Source organism: Anas acuta, chromosome 15 (genome assembly GCF_963932015.1).
Source record: "Anas acuta chromosome 15, bAnaAcu1.1, whole genome shotgun sequence".
Taxonomy (NCBI): domain Eukaryota; kingdom Metazoa; phylum Chordata; class Aves; order Anseriformes; family Anatidae; genus Anas; species Anas acuta.
Window position 1 is genome coordinate 8,398,231 of NC_088993.1, and position 16,376 is coordinate 8,414,606.

At 40.2% G+C, this 16,376-nt stretch overlaps 1 protein-coding gene and 1 long non-coding RNA gene across 8 annotated transcripts in view; one reads left to right on the forward strand and one right to left on the reverse strand.

Moving 5' to 3' along the window:
* The first annotated feature begins 274 nt into the window (after positions 1-274).
* Positions 275-16,376, forward strand: part of CPPED1 (calcineurin like phosphoesterase domain containing 1) — a 119,667-nt gene continuing 103,565 nt past the window's right edge. For 4 of the 7 annotated variants that reach the window (XM_068699844.1, XM_068699842.1, XM_068699847.1 and 1 more), the window contains exons 1-2: positions 275-659; positions 10,927-11,145. In XM_068699844.1, the coding sequence (XP_068555945.1) occupies positions 290-659; positions 10,927-11,145 (589 nt within the window). In that variant the 5' untranslated portion in view covers positions 275-289. Of the gene's footprint in view, positions 660-2,339; positions 2,419-10,926; positions 11,146-16,376 lie in introns of those variants that run through there. The other 3 variants (XM_068699845.1, XM_068699846.1, XM_068699848.1) reach the window with 3 other exon arrangements.
* On the reverse strand, positions 6,255-7,103 carry LOC137865091 (uncharacterized). Its single transcript, XR_011101753.1, has 2 exons — positions 6,989-7,103; positions 6,255-6,436 (listed from the first exon to the last, which is right to left on the reverse strand). It is a non-coding gene; the product is annotated as an uncharacterized lncRNA (long non-coding RNA).

Below are 16,376 nucleotides of genomic sequence, written 5' to 3' on the forward strand. Positions count from 1 at the left end.
TTAGATTGGATGTCTGAAAGAATTTCTTGACAGAGAGGGTGGTTGGGTATTGGAACGGGTGCCCAGGGAGGCCCCGTCTCCGTCCCCAGAGGTGTGTGGACATGGCACTGAGGGACATGGGGTAGGAGCAGACTTGTAGTGTTCAGTGGTAGTTGGACCTGACGATCTTAAGGCTCTTTACCAACCTAAATGATTCATTGTGCAACTTTGCGAGTAAAATTGAAGCAAAGGCAGTGCAAGCTGGAAAACACCCCTTCACGGTGCAGAGGAAGACTGCCAGCTCTTTCAGATGACGTTGGCTCTCCTCACTTTACACCTCAGGAAACACTTGAAGAAAATCCTGCAGCGTGTTACCGACTTTCGCTCCTCCGGGTGCGTCCATGCGGGCTCCGTGCTGCTTCACCTTAGCTCCCCCCTCCCGGGGCCGCCCCCCGCAGCCGCCCCCCTCAGCCGGGCCGGCCTCCCCCGCGCCCAGGCGCCTCCCCGGCGGAGGCGGTGCCGCCCCCTCGGCGGCCCGGGGCCCGGCGGCTGGCGGCGGCTGCTCACGGCATGGCGGCCACGGGAGACGCGTTCCGGAGGGCCCAGGGCAGGGCCCTGTCCGCCTTCCGCCACGGTACGCCGAACCTCGGCGCGGGCCGGCGGGCTCCGGCGGGCGGGAGGTAGGGAAGGGCGGGACGGGCACGGGCAGCCCGCACCGGGCCGGGGTCCCCGCGGTTGTAGCAGGGAGCGGGGCCGGGCCGGGGCCTTCCCTGGGCCTGGGCCTTTTCCCCCGCCGGAGCCCAGCTCTGGGGCCGGCAAGGTGCGGCTGTGAAACGAGTGTTAATTTTAAAACGCGCCTCAGCGCCGCTCAGGCTGAGCTCCGCAACTTGTGCGGCTGTTGCTTAGTGCCGGCGCCGTGCTGCCGGGGGCCTGCAGCCGTGTGGGTGACCCGGCTCGTGCCACCTGCCCGGGCAGGGGCCCTGCAGGTGGCCTGCGGAGCCCAGCAGGGCCCTGGCTGCCTCAGGGTGCCGCAGCCCCTCGCAAGGCGGAGGGCAGCAGCGGCTCCTTCCCTGTTGCTTCCACCTGAGACCGCCTCACCTGGGCAGCGACCACACTCGCCTTCTCCCAAGTGAAGGAAGTTTGATGCTTGGGCTGCTTCTGGGCTACACCAGCACCGAGCGTCCTCTGGTAAAAGTCTCCAAGGATGGAGAGCCTGCACTTTTCCTAGGTCTCTCAGGCACCTGGCGAGCTTTAGCAGTCACTTTCTGTTGCCACACACAGAAGGTATTCTCTTGCCGTGTACCTGTTGATAAATTACAAGTTGCATTGGTTTGGCGATGTGGGCAGGGCTGTTCAGTCCCAGCGATTCTGCCGTATTTTCTTGGGTATCATTTGGAAATATTTGGCTTTGCTTGTTGCCAAATAAAGAGAAATCACCAACTCTGAGCATGTGAAGTATATGTATACAGTCATTCTGGCAACCTATTAATTGCAGATGGTCTGGTTGATTTGGCACAGAATGCCAAGCATTTGCTGAGGGGACAGATGGCAGACAAGCCATCTAGTTACATCAACTGTATAGGGAAATTGTAATAAGAGGAGTGTTCAAGGCAGTGTAAAAATTTCTTGGAAAAGTTGTATCAAGTGTTTCTTGAAGATTGCCCTAAACATGGACAAAAATGTGATTTGGTTACAAATTTTCCAGGTTTGTTTCATTCTTCCAAAGTGTCCTTGTTTGGTGTTCCCAAATAAGTATTAATTAAGGCTTTTCTCAATGACTGCTGCCTTTTAATGTTGTTCAGGATGTGTAGCCCAGCTACCATCTCTAAGTACAATGTTTCTATATTAATGTTTTACTTAGCTCTCTTCCAAGAGTATAAAGTTCAATGCAGTGTTTTAATGACTGAATGATTGGGAAAAAAAAAAATGGACTCAAGGGCTAACAAAACTGAGGCAAAGTTTCTTGCAGTTTAAAATGTAAATCAGTTGTCTTTGTTTTTTTTCCTCTGGCTTTAGAGTTCGGTCATACTATAGACATAATTCCTTTTGTCAAGCAGGTAGCTACACAAAATATTTACCAGTACTGTTATGGTTTGGCACAATTAATTCCCTTTTTTATTACTAGCCTTTCTGTAAAATCATGCTTCCATACCTTACCCCTAATACTCATTGTTCAGTCTGCTTTCACATGATGTGGAAATGTGCTGATCTGCTCTTGCTATGTGAGTTATGTGAACCAGAAACTCAAAGTGGGGTGTCTAAAATATCCATGTAACTGATGGAGCGTAGTAGCAAACACCACATAAATTCCCGACTTTATTGGACAGAGACCTCTGTTTTGGCTTTTTTTAATACGTTATCTGTCTTTCTTACCCATGCTTCAGATGTCTACTACTTTTGTTAGTGTTTTAGTGACTACACACAGGACTGTATGTTTAGGTAAGTTCTGTCATCTTCCCCACCACCTCTCCCAAAAACTAATGCTATAGCATGCCAAGCAAAGAATTTCTGGGAAAGTATATAGAGCACTTTTTTCAAGTAACTATACAAGCAACAGTACCATCAGCTGTTGTCAGGTTGATTTATTTTTTCCTCAAGTGGAGGGAATAGTCCTCTGTATTTCTTGCAGGGTGTCTGGTATGTGTGAGAGTAGGGAGACTGCGTGGTGCAGGAGGGAGCATCCTTGGTGCCCTGGGTGCTTTCAGTGGCTGAATTCTCAGATAGATCATGCAGAGATGAGCTAGGATCAGATCTAGTGAGAAAAATGAAGTCACCACAAATATAAAACTAAAAAATAAGTAATATCAAATTATTCCAAAAAAAAAAAAAAAAAAGAATAATCCTAAATCCAAAGCCTAACTATGTGTTTGAGAATCATCTCTGGACCTGACTTCTCCTAGTTCTGTCTGATGACAGAGTTGTGTATTCATGTGCTCAGTCCTGCAAGTGATGGATTCTACCTCTGTCACGTTGCTGTCACTCAGCTTTCACAGACTAAGTTTATTCAGCTGCTCATATTTTTTATTTTGTCCTGTTCTTTATTCCTTTCTTAACTATGCTGTTTAGCCGTTATTAACTGCTGAGCTAACACCTTTGTGGTATTTGCTAGAGCTTTGATTGTTTCTATGAAGTTTGTGTTTGGTTGGTTTTCCTGTGTGCTCTACAGTGCACTACTCTGCACTGAAGTTCATCAGCTTTCTTCAACAGTGACTCTGAGTAATGAAGTCTTTCCTCAGTTCTTCACAACCAGGCCTTGCTTGCATTTTGCCAAGTAGCTTGGTGCTAGCAAACCTCACTTCCTCGCTATTCAGTTGCTCCTACAGATGGTTTTGAATATATTGAACAGTAGAGGTGTCAGTAGAGATTCACTTGGGAGTTATGCATCTTGACCACTTCCTTTTTTCTGACCCATTTTTTATGTCTGAGAACATTCACTGCTGGCAGCTGGGCTCCTGTAAGTGCCTTGGGTAAGTAGCTGTGTCAGACGCCTGTAGGAGATTCAGGTAGACACTATCAGGTGAATTTCCCTTATCCACCTAAAAGCTGACTTTCTGAAGAATCAGTAAGTGTAGTAAACGTTTGTGTTACAGTTTCTATTAGCTTTGCTGATCAGTAGGCACCAGACTGCTCGGTGCTCTGTTAAGTGTAGAAGTGATACTGGCCATCTTCCTGCTGCTTTCTTAAAACTGCTTTTGTACAGAGAAGTAACACTGCATGGGTTGGATGGTTCTGTTTTTGTTTTTTTTTTATTATTTTTATTTTATTTTCATACAGTTACTTTCAAATTCTGTGGGTGCCACCTAATCCAAGTGGTTTGTTGGTATTCATGTCTATTTGTTGAATCATTTGATGATATTTGAGCCAGGTGTGATGCCCTGTCTGTGAGGAAGGGTTCTGACCTCATATCTTCACAGCTTCTTCCACAGTGAACAAGGATATGAAAATTTACATTGTCTTTCTGTTCCACATTTATCTTTGGGTGCATCTTGCATGTCTGGAGCATCTGTTAGTCATAGTGAATGTCTGCAGGTTACCTGCTGGTATTGCCTCTAAAAAGGGCTTTATTAGATTTTGGATTTATGCTCTTTCTAGCTGTTCTTCATTCTTTTAAATTGATTCTTGGGCTACCAGAGTATAAACCTGGAAACCTATAAAAGTTAACCTTTCAGTATATAAAATCTTTCCTGATTTCCTTATTTCGGATGCTTCGGCTTTAAGAGTGCTTTCTTGTTCTTAGCACCCTCCTTATGGCTGTTATGTTGTTCAGTCGGGCTGGATTCTTTCAGGCTTTTCTCAAGTCCTTCTCAGTGAATGCTGTGCATATGGTCTGAGCCTCTGGGATAGTGTCTTTGAATAGTTTCCATGCTGTCCTCAAGGATTTTTGCTCTTTTTAAAAGCTTCATAATTACATATAATTCCCCTTCCTTTGAAATTAAATACAACTGCAGTTGATTTCTTATTTTTTCTTTCTTTCACATGAATGTTGGATCTTTGCACATTATGATTACCATTCTAGAACTCAACAGCAATATTTTTGATCAGGGTTTTACACTGATCAGAACAACTCAAGAACTGCTTCCCAGCTAGCATATTCCATTCCCAGTACTGCCTCCAAGTTTCATAGAATTAGGCAATTTTTTTCACGTGGGCTTTGAGCAACTTTCAGTGACTTCACCTTGTCATTATGCAAGCCACCCCCCTTCACACCTACAGTCATGGGCTGTAGAAGTTTCTCTATTTTCTGCAGTGGGTTTACATGCTAAATTTGGGAGTGGGCATAAAGGCATGACTAGCGTTTAGCATTTCATAGCCCTCCATACAAATAAACTGTATTGGAGGGGTTATTTCCTACCTTGATATTTTATCTTAGTTTATTTTATCTTAGTTTTTAGACAGTTTATCTTTAAAAAATAGTAGCATTGATTAAATTATTTGAGAAACTATTCTGTCAGTATTTCTTACTGACAGCTCTGTAGTTTAAGCTTACGGTATATCATTTCTACAGCAATTACTCCTTTAGGGAGTTTTGTTTTCTCCCCTAAAATGTATTTTGATAGCCATTTTGAAGATTTTTCTTTTTGTTGATACATAAAATCAAGTCTCCCTTAATAGGTTACATTGGTCATTCAGCAGAACCCCCTGTCATGTCTTTGGTAGTCTCTAAGGTACACCTGGAAAACACAGCTGAAAGGAATGAATGCTTCATTAGATTAAAATATTTGGTGTTTGAACATACAGAAAGTAATGCCAGTATCGTTTGAAACCATAATTACTGATAATGTTTTAATAGCAAACAAAGAATTATTAAAGATTTAGTACTTGTACTTTATTGGTTTTTAAGCTGCTCCAGGGGTAAAAACAGCTGTTTCCAGGAATTAAAACAAATTGACTTAAAGGTAAACTGAAATTTTTGCCTTGTGTATTGTTTGTGATGCACAAATACTGCATTAATTAAAAAAAAAATGCTTCTTTAGAAAACCAATGTTATGCTTCTTGTCCAATCTTATGTCCCTGATTTTTTTGTACGTATTTTATAGGCAGAAAGCTAAAAGCAGGGAAGTGTGTACATTCTGCTGCTATTTCATATTTAAAAGCAGACAGAAAAGGGACTTGAGACATCTTTATCTTTCAAAAAAAATGCTTTAGAAGTTATTAAATGTTTTTGTTTTGCTCTTTGTCTTTGGTTAGCAATCTGAGTCTAAACATGGAAAAATCCACATTTCAGTTGTTTCAGTGATCTTTCAGAGAAGAGAAGTCCCCTGGCAAACCCAGCATCAGAATATGGGTACTTCTCATACTTACTTTTGCCCATGTTGTACTGAGCAAGTGTGTCCACGTCCTTTCTCCTGATATCTCAGCATCCACTGAGAGACTGCAGCCAGGAGTAGTTTCTCGTAACTGCTTTGTTTCCGTGAAATGCTGTAGAGTGTAGAGATAAAACCAAAGCAACCTCCAATCCAGAGCTTGTTCTGTTGATGGTCCCACCAGTGAAATGCTGGAAGTGCCACCAATGCTACAGGGCTGTTGCAGGCCTGCATGCAGTGCTCTAGTGGTCTCCTCAGCCTTCGTAGTCTGAGGAGAAATTAGAATAAAAAACGAAGAAATAAAGGCACGTGACAATAATTGCTGTTGTTCCCTAGAAATGGTGAGGTTTGACTTAAATCCCACCTAGGTCACTGAAATCTTCTTGTGTGTGATCACTGCACCACCCAGGTTTTCTCCTGCGTATGCTGCCAACTGCTCTGGCCCTTCACAGAATTAATCCTTAGATATAATTAGAAGCTGGCACCATTTTTCAGCCCGTGCTACTTAAAATACATTGCATTGATCTTCTCTCTGTACTTTGGCGTGCATGGGAGCAGAGTAAGAGTGGGAAGTTACCAAAACTGAGGCATAGCAACATGTTCGGAAGTTGGACTTCTCCTGTGGCGATCGGCTGTACGGCTCTTAAGGAGGCCTGCGAACAAAACAGATTTGGAATAGGAGCCTTGTGGGCGCTGTTGGAGCAGCTCTGCAGACCTTATTTGCCCTTCAGAAATGGAAGCCCTATGTACATCACTTGTCTGAGAAATCTGCTGACTTCTGTCTGGCATTTGTGTTTTTTGATTGCTGTGGTAATTTCAAAAAGTCATAAATGACCTCTGTGCCAGTAGTGATAAAGAACCAGTCTTCAGGTGTTCTCAGCTCTGTTCAGTTTCGTGATGCAAGGGAAAAGGCAAAAAAATATATATATTTACTAATTGAGTCTGTCTTTTAATGCTTTACTTTTGTCTAATGCAACTATGTAGCTTATTTAAAGGCTTGAAAAATGGACTCCCCGTGGATTTGAAAATTGAATCTCCTAGCCAGAAGGATGCCTTTGATGTCATTCACATAAAAGCCATTGCTTGCTGCATTTGAAGGGAAGATAGCAACTGCACATGCTCTTTAATTGGAACCTTACGGAGAAACATCGAGGACCTGGATCAGGACTGGATGATCACTGCAAAAACAGCTGTTTGTTACTAACCTTCTGCCAGACTTCCGCATTCCCCTGGCATACCAACAGGGTGGTTTGTCTGAGCACTCTTGTGATCCACTGCATAGCCCAACAAACAGGTCCAAGCGGCCTTCTGGGGTGCCTCTCTTACCACTTGAGCAGCTGAGGGTCATTTGCATGGCTTATGTACACCTGCTCTGCTGGAGGTGCAAACGAGCCTGGTGAGGGAGAAGCAGGGCATGAAGATTTGCTAGTAACAGTCTGAACACAGATTGAAGTCTATCAATAAATTATGTAATTGGAGGGCAGAAGACTACTGGATCCAGCCATGGTAGTGGAAGATGCTTTTGTATTCTGTTCCTAAATGCCATGTATTCTGTTCCTCTTACCATGTTGGTCTGTTGTAAGAGCACTTGTGCAGGAGTGCTCCTGGGGTTTTAAGACAAATCAGCCAAGTTGCACCAGTAGCAACAACTTAGTTTAACCGGACTGATGTTTTGCCTTGCACTGATGCAGAGAAACCTGTGTGAACTGCTGTGCAAGCTGCAGTGAGGGCAGTTAAGAGTTATTTCCTGGAGGAGATAGTTCCAGCTGGGGCTTAAGGCTTGGTGCACATGCAAATCTACACCAGTGCTGTTGTACCAGTACAACTCTAAAAGCAGAATATTTCAATCGTAGTACTTGATAGTAACTGGAACATAGTGCTTTATAGTAACTGAAACATGTTCCTGATAAACAAAAACCTAAAGTGGGTGTCCCTGTATTCTTTTGTTTGCACACATTCTTCAGTGTTTTTTATGTGGGGATGAAAGTCAGTAACTACTAAACTAAATTGATAGTGCCACATGATAACTGATAAGCTAATGCAACCTGGTTTAAATACTGCTAGGATTTTTTTAAAGTTAGGTTTCTAGCAATCAAATAGCAAGAAGGTAAAGTTTATTCAACCTCACTGATATTTTGTAACTATTTATTAAATTGTCAAATACCAAAAAAAGAACTTTCAACTAAATTCAACTAAGACCAGTTAATTAAACTAACATTTTAAGTAGATGTTATTTGTGTAGACTAGATTCCTGTATCTTTCCTGTTGTCCCAGCTTCATTTTCTAAATTTGATTCCTTTTTGTCTTTTTTTCTTTCCCACAGGCGACTGTGGCGTATATTACCTCTGCATCAATTTCAGTTTTTCTCTTTTCACCCCCTATCTCTTTCCTTTTCTCCCCACTCTTCCTCACCTCCACCTCTGCATCTTCTGCTTCTCCTTTCTTCTGCCACTTCTTGGTTCTGTCTGTGTGCTGAACTTCTCTTTACAAATTCATCTTATCAGTCTCTCTCTCCCTCTGCCTCACATGACCGTCACCCACCCACTCAAACCAGAGCATCTGTGCACAGGCTTGGAAACATTCAGGTACCTAAAACCTAGAGAGCTACTGTATTGGCACAGATGTAAGGCAGGGGAAAAGAATGCCGTGAAATGAGAATAGCCCCTGCTCTGGCCTTGCAGCCAGTTTAGCTCCAGCTCTGCAGCCTCCCCGGCAGCACGCTGTCCGCTTGCCAGGCTTCCCTCTGCCCAGGCAGTGTACGTGAACCTCCTCGGTACGTGGGACCAGGTCCAAACCTGCTGCCTGGCTGATGCAGCTGTACAGCCGCCCTCGCCACCACACTCCACCCCACAGCTTGAGCAGGGGAAGCATGGTGCGTTCACCAGTGAAACCCAGTCCTTTACTGATTAGATTAGCTTTTCTAAGCGGTGTCCTGTGAAGATAGATAGATAGATGTCTCTTTGTTGGCTTAGGTAGCTATTGTAGAACTGGCTTCAGGTTAATCAGTGCAAAATAAGTCGATTTTGCTCAGCATCCATGATCAGTGCTGGCTCCCAAGTTACTGGAAAAGGGACAGGTGTTAAGGATCCCACCACATTGCTCAAAGACTAAAGCTTTTTTCCTGAGCATCAGTTTAGTGAGTGTGAGGTTGTAGCACTCCTCCATAACAAGCTCCCATTTCAGACTTTCTCTTTTCAGCCTTCCTTTGTATAGGTCATAAAGAATTTCTGATGCAAGCCTCCGTAACTCATTTCTTTATAACTTTCTACTTAGAAAAACTATGAGGTGATTTCTCTGCCCAAACAATGCCTTTGATACAGCACGTAAGCTGATTTTTATGGCAGTCATATTTTTCATTTTCCATGCAAGACACACAATAAAAACCTAAATTACTTCGTGTCATTCAGCTGGTTCCATAAGGCTTCTATTGAAAACTCGTGGATAGATGGATCATTTCACTTCTCTGAATAAGTTATGTAATTGGAAGAGTTCATTTCATTTCAGAATTAAAAGCTAATAAATGGCTCAGAGTTCTATCTATAAAATATGATTATTATTTAGAACAAGGCAATGCTAGCATGAATTAACAAACAATGTTAATGGATAAGTAATTTTGTTTAGAAATTAAATGTTACGTTAACCAAAATGTAGAAGTTTGCATTTGGCAAAATGATCTGATGCCATAGCAACAGATGACAATTACAAGCAGCTCTGGGGACTTGCCCACATTCCTTTTTAGCCACCCCAGTCTTTCTATATCCATGGTGCAGATGAATTATAATCCCTGCTTTCCAACCTTCCTTGAAAAAAACATACCCCTCTTAGAAAGTAAGAAGGTCCAGTACTAGGCCGCTTGAAAGAAAACAAGAAGTGAATCCATGTGGTAGACATGCTACTTGCTTATATGCTGCTAGTGAGGGATAAATCTAGAACTGCTTCAAACTATACATTAGATCAGGCAAACACAATTTGGGAACGTACTTATCTATTGTATTTTAATTTGAAATAATTTTCTGTATCATTTTTTACATTCAACTATAGATTGATATAGTCACAGACTTACTGATGGTTGAAATGCTGTAAAAAAAAAAAAAAAGACAATAAAACTAAGTGTTTTAAACAAAATAGGAGTTAGACGTGTTCATAACAAGCATAAAAGTGAGAAAGCCAGACCCAGCTGTCCAAACTGAAATTTTTGGGTCACAAATGTCTTTAGACAGATAGAGAAACCCCAATGTACTTGTGTTTGTGCTTTAATTCAGAATTGAGATATAAGTCTAGGGACATGATACCAATTTTTGTTTTAAATCAGAATCAAGCTATAGCTTTAGTTTCTCACTGTGACATTTCTTTTTCGTAACGTGCTTACAGGCAGTTTTATGTATCATAGTTCTTTTGTGCTAGTCGGTATTGGAGTATCAAAGAAACAAGTATACAAGAAAATTGTAGCAGTACAAATTCTGTAGTATAATCCATCTGCACTCACTCTACCAATGGAAATTTGTTGTTTTGTTTTGAATTCCCACCTTTTTATCATGGTTCTTGGAAGCTATTGTGGCAGTTTCAAATTAGGTTTTCCATTGCTGCTGCCAATTCTGATGTTGCTGGGATTTGTGTTTGCTGACCTTGGTTCTGTTTGGTGGCATTAGCCCTAACTCCAGAGAATGTATTGCAAATAGCATTTAACTCAATAATAATTTAAGGACAAGTTTAATGGAGCCATAAAATGTGGAATGTGTTGTGTATGTTTTAACTTGTTAATTAAAGGAGCAATAAAAGAATCTACTGAAATGTAATGTTACACACTTGTGCTCTGTTGTACTCTTGCAATTTCCAGCACTATTTGCAAAATTTTTCACATACTTTACCTCTAATCAGTCTGCAATTACCATGTGGTATAATTAGATTAATGTACTTTCATTTATTGCAGCTATGACTTACAGGAAAATTTTGCAATTCTGCCTTTATATTTGTCCTATATGAATGCCTTTATATTTGTCCTATATGAATGACTACAGAGTTCTATACTTTCATGAAAGTGGACTCAAATAAGTGAAGAGCAAGCAATTTAATGAGGCATAGAACTTTTCATTCTCTTCATAAGTTTCTCTAGTACTTCACTTTTTTTTCCCTGTATTTTTAGATGATGAGTATGAATGGAAGGGACCTTTCTACTTCATCCAAGGAGCAGATCCTCAGTTTGGACTGATAAAATCTTGGGCAGTTGGAGACACTAACAACGGAGATGATGAATGGAAAGAAGAAATCAAGTTAACAGAGCAAGCAGTGCAGGCTGTTAACAAACTAAACCCTAAACCCAAGTTCTTTGTGCTGTGCGGAGACCTTATCCATGGAATGCCAGGTAAGGCAATTAAAAGTATAACAACTCCATTTTCTTTATGTTTCAGATTGGCAACAAGGCTAATTCCCTTGACTCCACAATATTCTTTCATAGGATTTGGTATGCTACTGTTTTGGTGTTTGGAAAAAATAGAATGCTTTTAGATGATTCTTGAGATGTATCGAGCATTTAAGTTCTTAAAATGCTAGAAGTCAGCAAATTCAAGTTGTAGCATTCTGTCCTGTTGCTGTAGAAAGCAGTGATCAGTGTCTGTGTGTGTATGACCATAGGAAGAACAAGAGAGTGTCTAGAAAGGTGTGTTATAAAATTAGGCAGTCATAACTTTAAAACGGACTCATAAAATTGTCCATTTTAAGATAAATACTCTTACTGGAAGTGAATAAAAAAAGTCATCTTACCAGTTGGCAAGTGGTCTCAAAAGCAGATCTAAACAAAGAGTCTTTGATTTCTTAGCCCTGATAACAAACAGAGCTGCAGACAGCCTTAGCAGTGCAGCTGACAGCACAACAATCCAACAGGAGAGCTTGCAAATTAAGTACTGCACACTTTCCTCTACCTGAGGTGGTGCTTCTTGGCCCTTGTATGCCTACCAAGGTTTGAGTGCATTAGATAACTTTCACTAATTCATTCAGTGTCTCGCAAAGTGGATTTTAAAACCTTAGCTTCTTGACAAGACAAATTGAATGACATTATTATTTATAAGCTACAAACTGTCTTTTGACCGGAATACAATTTTAGTGATAGAGCAAAAAAGTATAAAAAGGAGATTTAAGCTTGCTAGGTTCTGTTGCATAAAACCTCAGCAGCTTGATCATAATATGAAGTCAGCTGTTACACTGTTTTATTGATTTATCTTTTTCCATTAATTTTGGGAGCATACAGGTTTAGCCCAGAATTATAAGCTAATCTCTTCCTAAGAAGCATCTAACCTTCCCATAGCAGAGGTTTAATAAGTATTTTGATTAGGACACAATTTATGGAAGAGTTCCACTTGTGTTGCTTTCAGTATCGCTTGGAAGGGGAAGAAAGAAATTCAGAATAAACAATAGATGTTCTGCATCCTGTCAAGAAGGGTATTTCACACACAGATTTAAAGAATCAAGAAACCTAGTCTAATTTCAGTTTACCTTGATATTTCTAAACGTCTCATAAAACAATGCAGAGTTCTGTCTGATACCTTTGTCTACCTTTATCTATTTTGATTTTATCAACATTATTGTAAGGCCTATTCTGTCAATAGAGAGTGAGTGCTAATTATAGACAGCCAGCAGTCTTCTGATTTCTGCTAGGTGCTGGATGGCTGGATAAAACAAATGAGTGTTGTGTGCTGCAAGTTTGTTTTCTCTTAGAAATGGATCTTTCGTTATCCCTTCTACCAGTGTGTGTCTTGGACTTGTATAATATTTTAAATAGAAACCTGTCGGAGTGCAGCAAAACATCATCCATTCATTTTACTAGCAAACATGTAAAAGAAATCAAATACGTTGTACTGCTGAGATCACTTGTGTTGTATGATGTATGTGCCATGCATTGTATAAATATTTGAAGCTGCCTAGTGCAATTTCCAAGAAATTGCAAGAAAGAGCAGTTTTTAACTTGCTTGAGCTCCTATATTTTATTTAATTCACCTAATAAGTTCTGGTTGATTTAAATTATATTCTTTAATACTTTATAAGCCTGTGTTACCACGTCATTAAGGAAATAGTAGGAAATATACTGCTAAAAGGAATTTTAGTCCTCAGCTGAAACAATTTACTGTCTCATTTCATTGCTTCTTTTGTATTAATACAAATGACTTTCTGTGTAGTGAGTTGGTAAACATATAAATACGACTTTACAGCCAGCCATTTGTCTTTCTGTCCAAACTGATGAGAGCCTGAGATAGAAGCGAATCATTCTTCTCTGCAGAGATACCTGGGGATTAGCACACTGTGATCAGTTGCCCCAAAGGGCAGAGAGACGTGTGATACAGCAGGGGGGATAGAAATGCTGAGTCAGAAAAAAATATTTCATAGAAGGTAAATCAGAATCTGTGTCTTTTAAAGGAATTTGAAACAAACTGTATGGATGTCTATTTCGGAAGTGAAATAATAGGCTTTTCAAACGATTTTGTCCTACCTTTTTCTCTCAGTCTCTGGAATAGAAACTCATTCAAATCACAAAAAAAAAAAAAAAAAGGTTAAATAAAAACTCTAAGAAAATAGATTTTAAAGAGAGACAACCCACAATTTTAACAGTGTTTTATCAAGATACATATTAACAGTTTCTTTGGTGGGGCTTGTTAATAGCTGCTACTGTATGAGACATTGCAAGACACCAGCATTAAGAAGCCAAGTTGTTGGCTTTATAAGAACTTATTTGCTGCGTATTCTTTATCAAATGGAAATCCCCTGATGTTAAAAATGAAACCTTTTCAGGTTCCTTGCGGTGATAGTTTCTGGAAAACTTGGAAATACTGCAGTCACTTTTTCTGTTTTTCTGCCACATTTCATGTTAAGCTCTGGGGGGTCAAGGTGACTCACAAAGGAATGAGCTCCTAAATTTCTTCTCTTCGATGGCACATGTTTGAAACTCTAGTATATTTCTGCACCAGTTCTAGCTCAGTTTTAAAACAAAAACAATGATATAGAATCATTATATTCCATTACCAAATAGCACAAGTCTCTTTCCACTAATTCTCATACAAATGCTGTGTTTGAGATTTCATACCTTACAAATATATCATCTCTTTTAACAATTCTAACTTAAAACCACAAACAAATAAAAAAGCAAGTCAGCAACTGATTAAACTTCAAGAAAATTTCAGAAAGAGTTCAATTTTAAAATTATAATAAGAATATTGATTTTTTTTCAACACTTTCAGCATTTGTTATTAAAAAAATCAAAATTTTAAGTCTTTCTGCAGCAGTACATTAATGAGTAAGAGAAAACAGGGAATCTAAGATTTGTTATAACCAATAGCTTTTCAGGTATACCATGAATGCATAATTGTTTGCATGCAAGACCAGAATGGAAGACCAATACTTGCATTTCTTTTCCTTGAGGAATTTAAACATTCTGACTGCATGTTTGTAGTGGTATGGTACTGCAGTCATTTCATGCTTCTCCACAGAGCAGTCTCTCAAAAAATAATTGCTGTGCTAATTCCCTTATCATGTTAGTTCAATAGAAGGAAGGATTAAAAAATCTTTTTTTCAGTAGGAGAAATTAAAAATTATATAAGGCAAGACTTTGATTTAATTTTAACAGTTGTGAATTGGGCTTATCTTATTTAATATCTCAAATTACCTTGTAAATCACTTGTGTATATCAGCTATATTAAAACTATATTAAAATCAGGGTTAATGAAAGTGTATCATAGTTACTGTTGCAGCATGGTTACAATCAGCTGAGGTTCAGCTTATTTTATGATCCACTGGCTGATGTCCATCAGGTTCTTTGGATAACATTACTTTATAATCAGTGCCTGACAATAAAAAAAAAAGGACAAGAAAAAACACAAACATTCCTCTCTTAATGTGTTTTATCATGAAGAGCTCAATTTAAGGCTTGTCATGACTGTTTTAAAGCACACACTCTAGCTATTTAGCTGAAGCAAGGTTGAAGCCTTTTGCAGAGGAACTCCAAGAAATCTCAGAATTCCAGCAGCTCGAAGTGATGAGCAGAATCCTGATCAGCTGGGAAGCAATCAGGCACCACACTTGGAATCCATTACAGATGTCATTAGAGCAATGAAGTAATCAGCACCAGTATCTTGGTATTTAGCTGCTGATTAAAAGTAGTTTGTACTCTGAATATTATTTTCAAAAGTTTTTCTTGATTACATAATCAAGAATAGGATATCTATTCCTGGTAACGCTAATATTGTGGTACATAATCAAGAATTTTAAGCAATACCTTATAGTGCAACTTTGTTACTAAAAATGGTTTCTGTAAACTTGATACTTACACCTAGACACATCATGATAATGAAAGACTTGCTTCTAAAAACATTTGTGTGCATTAAATTAATATACCATAACTTACTACAGCAAAAATAGTAATCTGCAAAATATTATTGATTGGGTAATGTGTTTATTTCACTGCTTTTTTGTAGCACTCTGGCAACATGTCTTTTTTTTTTTTGTCGTATCAAGTTTGCACTTTCTGTTTTGGTTTATGACAGCTTCCCATGTCCTTCCATCAGCCAGTACCCTTTGAGCCTCACATTGCAGCAGTGTTCTCCACCCACCTAGACTGCAACATCCTAACTCCACAGCCTTTGGAAAAAAAAAAGTGCCTTGCAGTGACATCAGCCAACTCTCTGCATTCTGGGATGCTTCCCATCAAGTCCAACAGATTTGCTTGGGTTGAAGTTTTTCAAGAGATACACGACTGAATCCTCTTGCAGTACAGATAGTTCCTTTGCTTCTAGGCCCAATGGCTTGGGAGAACATTTTAGTGAGGACTGAGAAAAAAAGGGCATTGAGCAGCTATCACAAATAACTGCCTCACTCAGCAGTGGTTCTACATTTTCTTTGTTATTTTATTGCTAAAGTAGCAGCAGAAACTCTGGTTGCCCACCATGTCCCTTGCTAGTTTCAACTCTTGTGGAGCTTTTGTTTTCCCAACATGAGCCCTGCATGCCCAGGCAGTATGTCTGTGTTCTTCCTTTCAAGGTTATCTTTGCTTCAGTCTCCTTTTTATGTCCTTTTTACATCAACGCTCAAAGAGTTCCCCATTTAGCCAAGTCATTCTCCTGACAATCTACTCTTTTTTTTTTTTTCTCCTCAGTATAAGGATGGGCAATTCTTGTTAGGAGGAGGTTTCTTTGAAGACCTGTCAACTCTCTCAAACTCTTGCCTTTCAGAGCTACCTCCCACAGGATCCCATCTACCAATTCCCCAAATAACACAAAGTCTTCTCTCCTGAAGCTCCAGATCTGCTGTCTGCCTGCTTTACTCCCCTCAGGATTATGAACTCTTCTCTGATGGCTGCTGCAACCAAGGCTGCCAGGGATTAACACACTCCCTAGCACCTCCTGTGTTTGTGGGCAGCTGGGCTGGAAGAGCGGGCCCTGGTTGGCCCACGGCTTTGCATCTGTGTTAAGAGGTTGTCCAGGCTTCCTCCTGGATTGCTGTCAGCAGGTATCAGGGAGGTTCGTCTCCCTTGAGAGTCAGGGTCTGTGATCTGGAGATTTCATCAAGTTGCTTATAGAAGACTTAATCCGTTTATTCACCCCTATTGTCTCT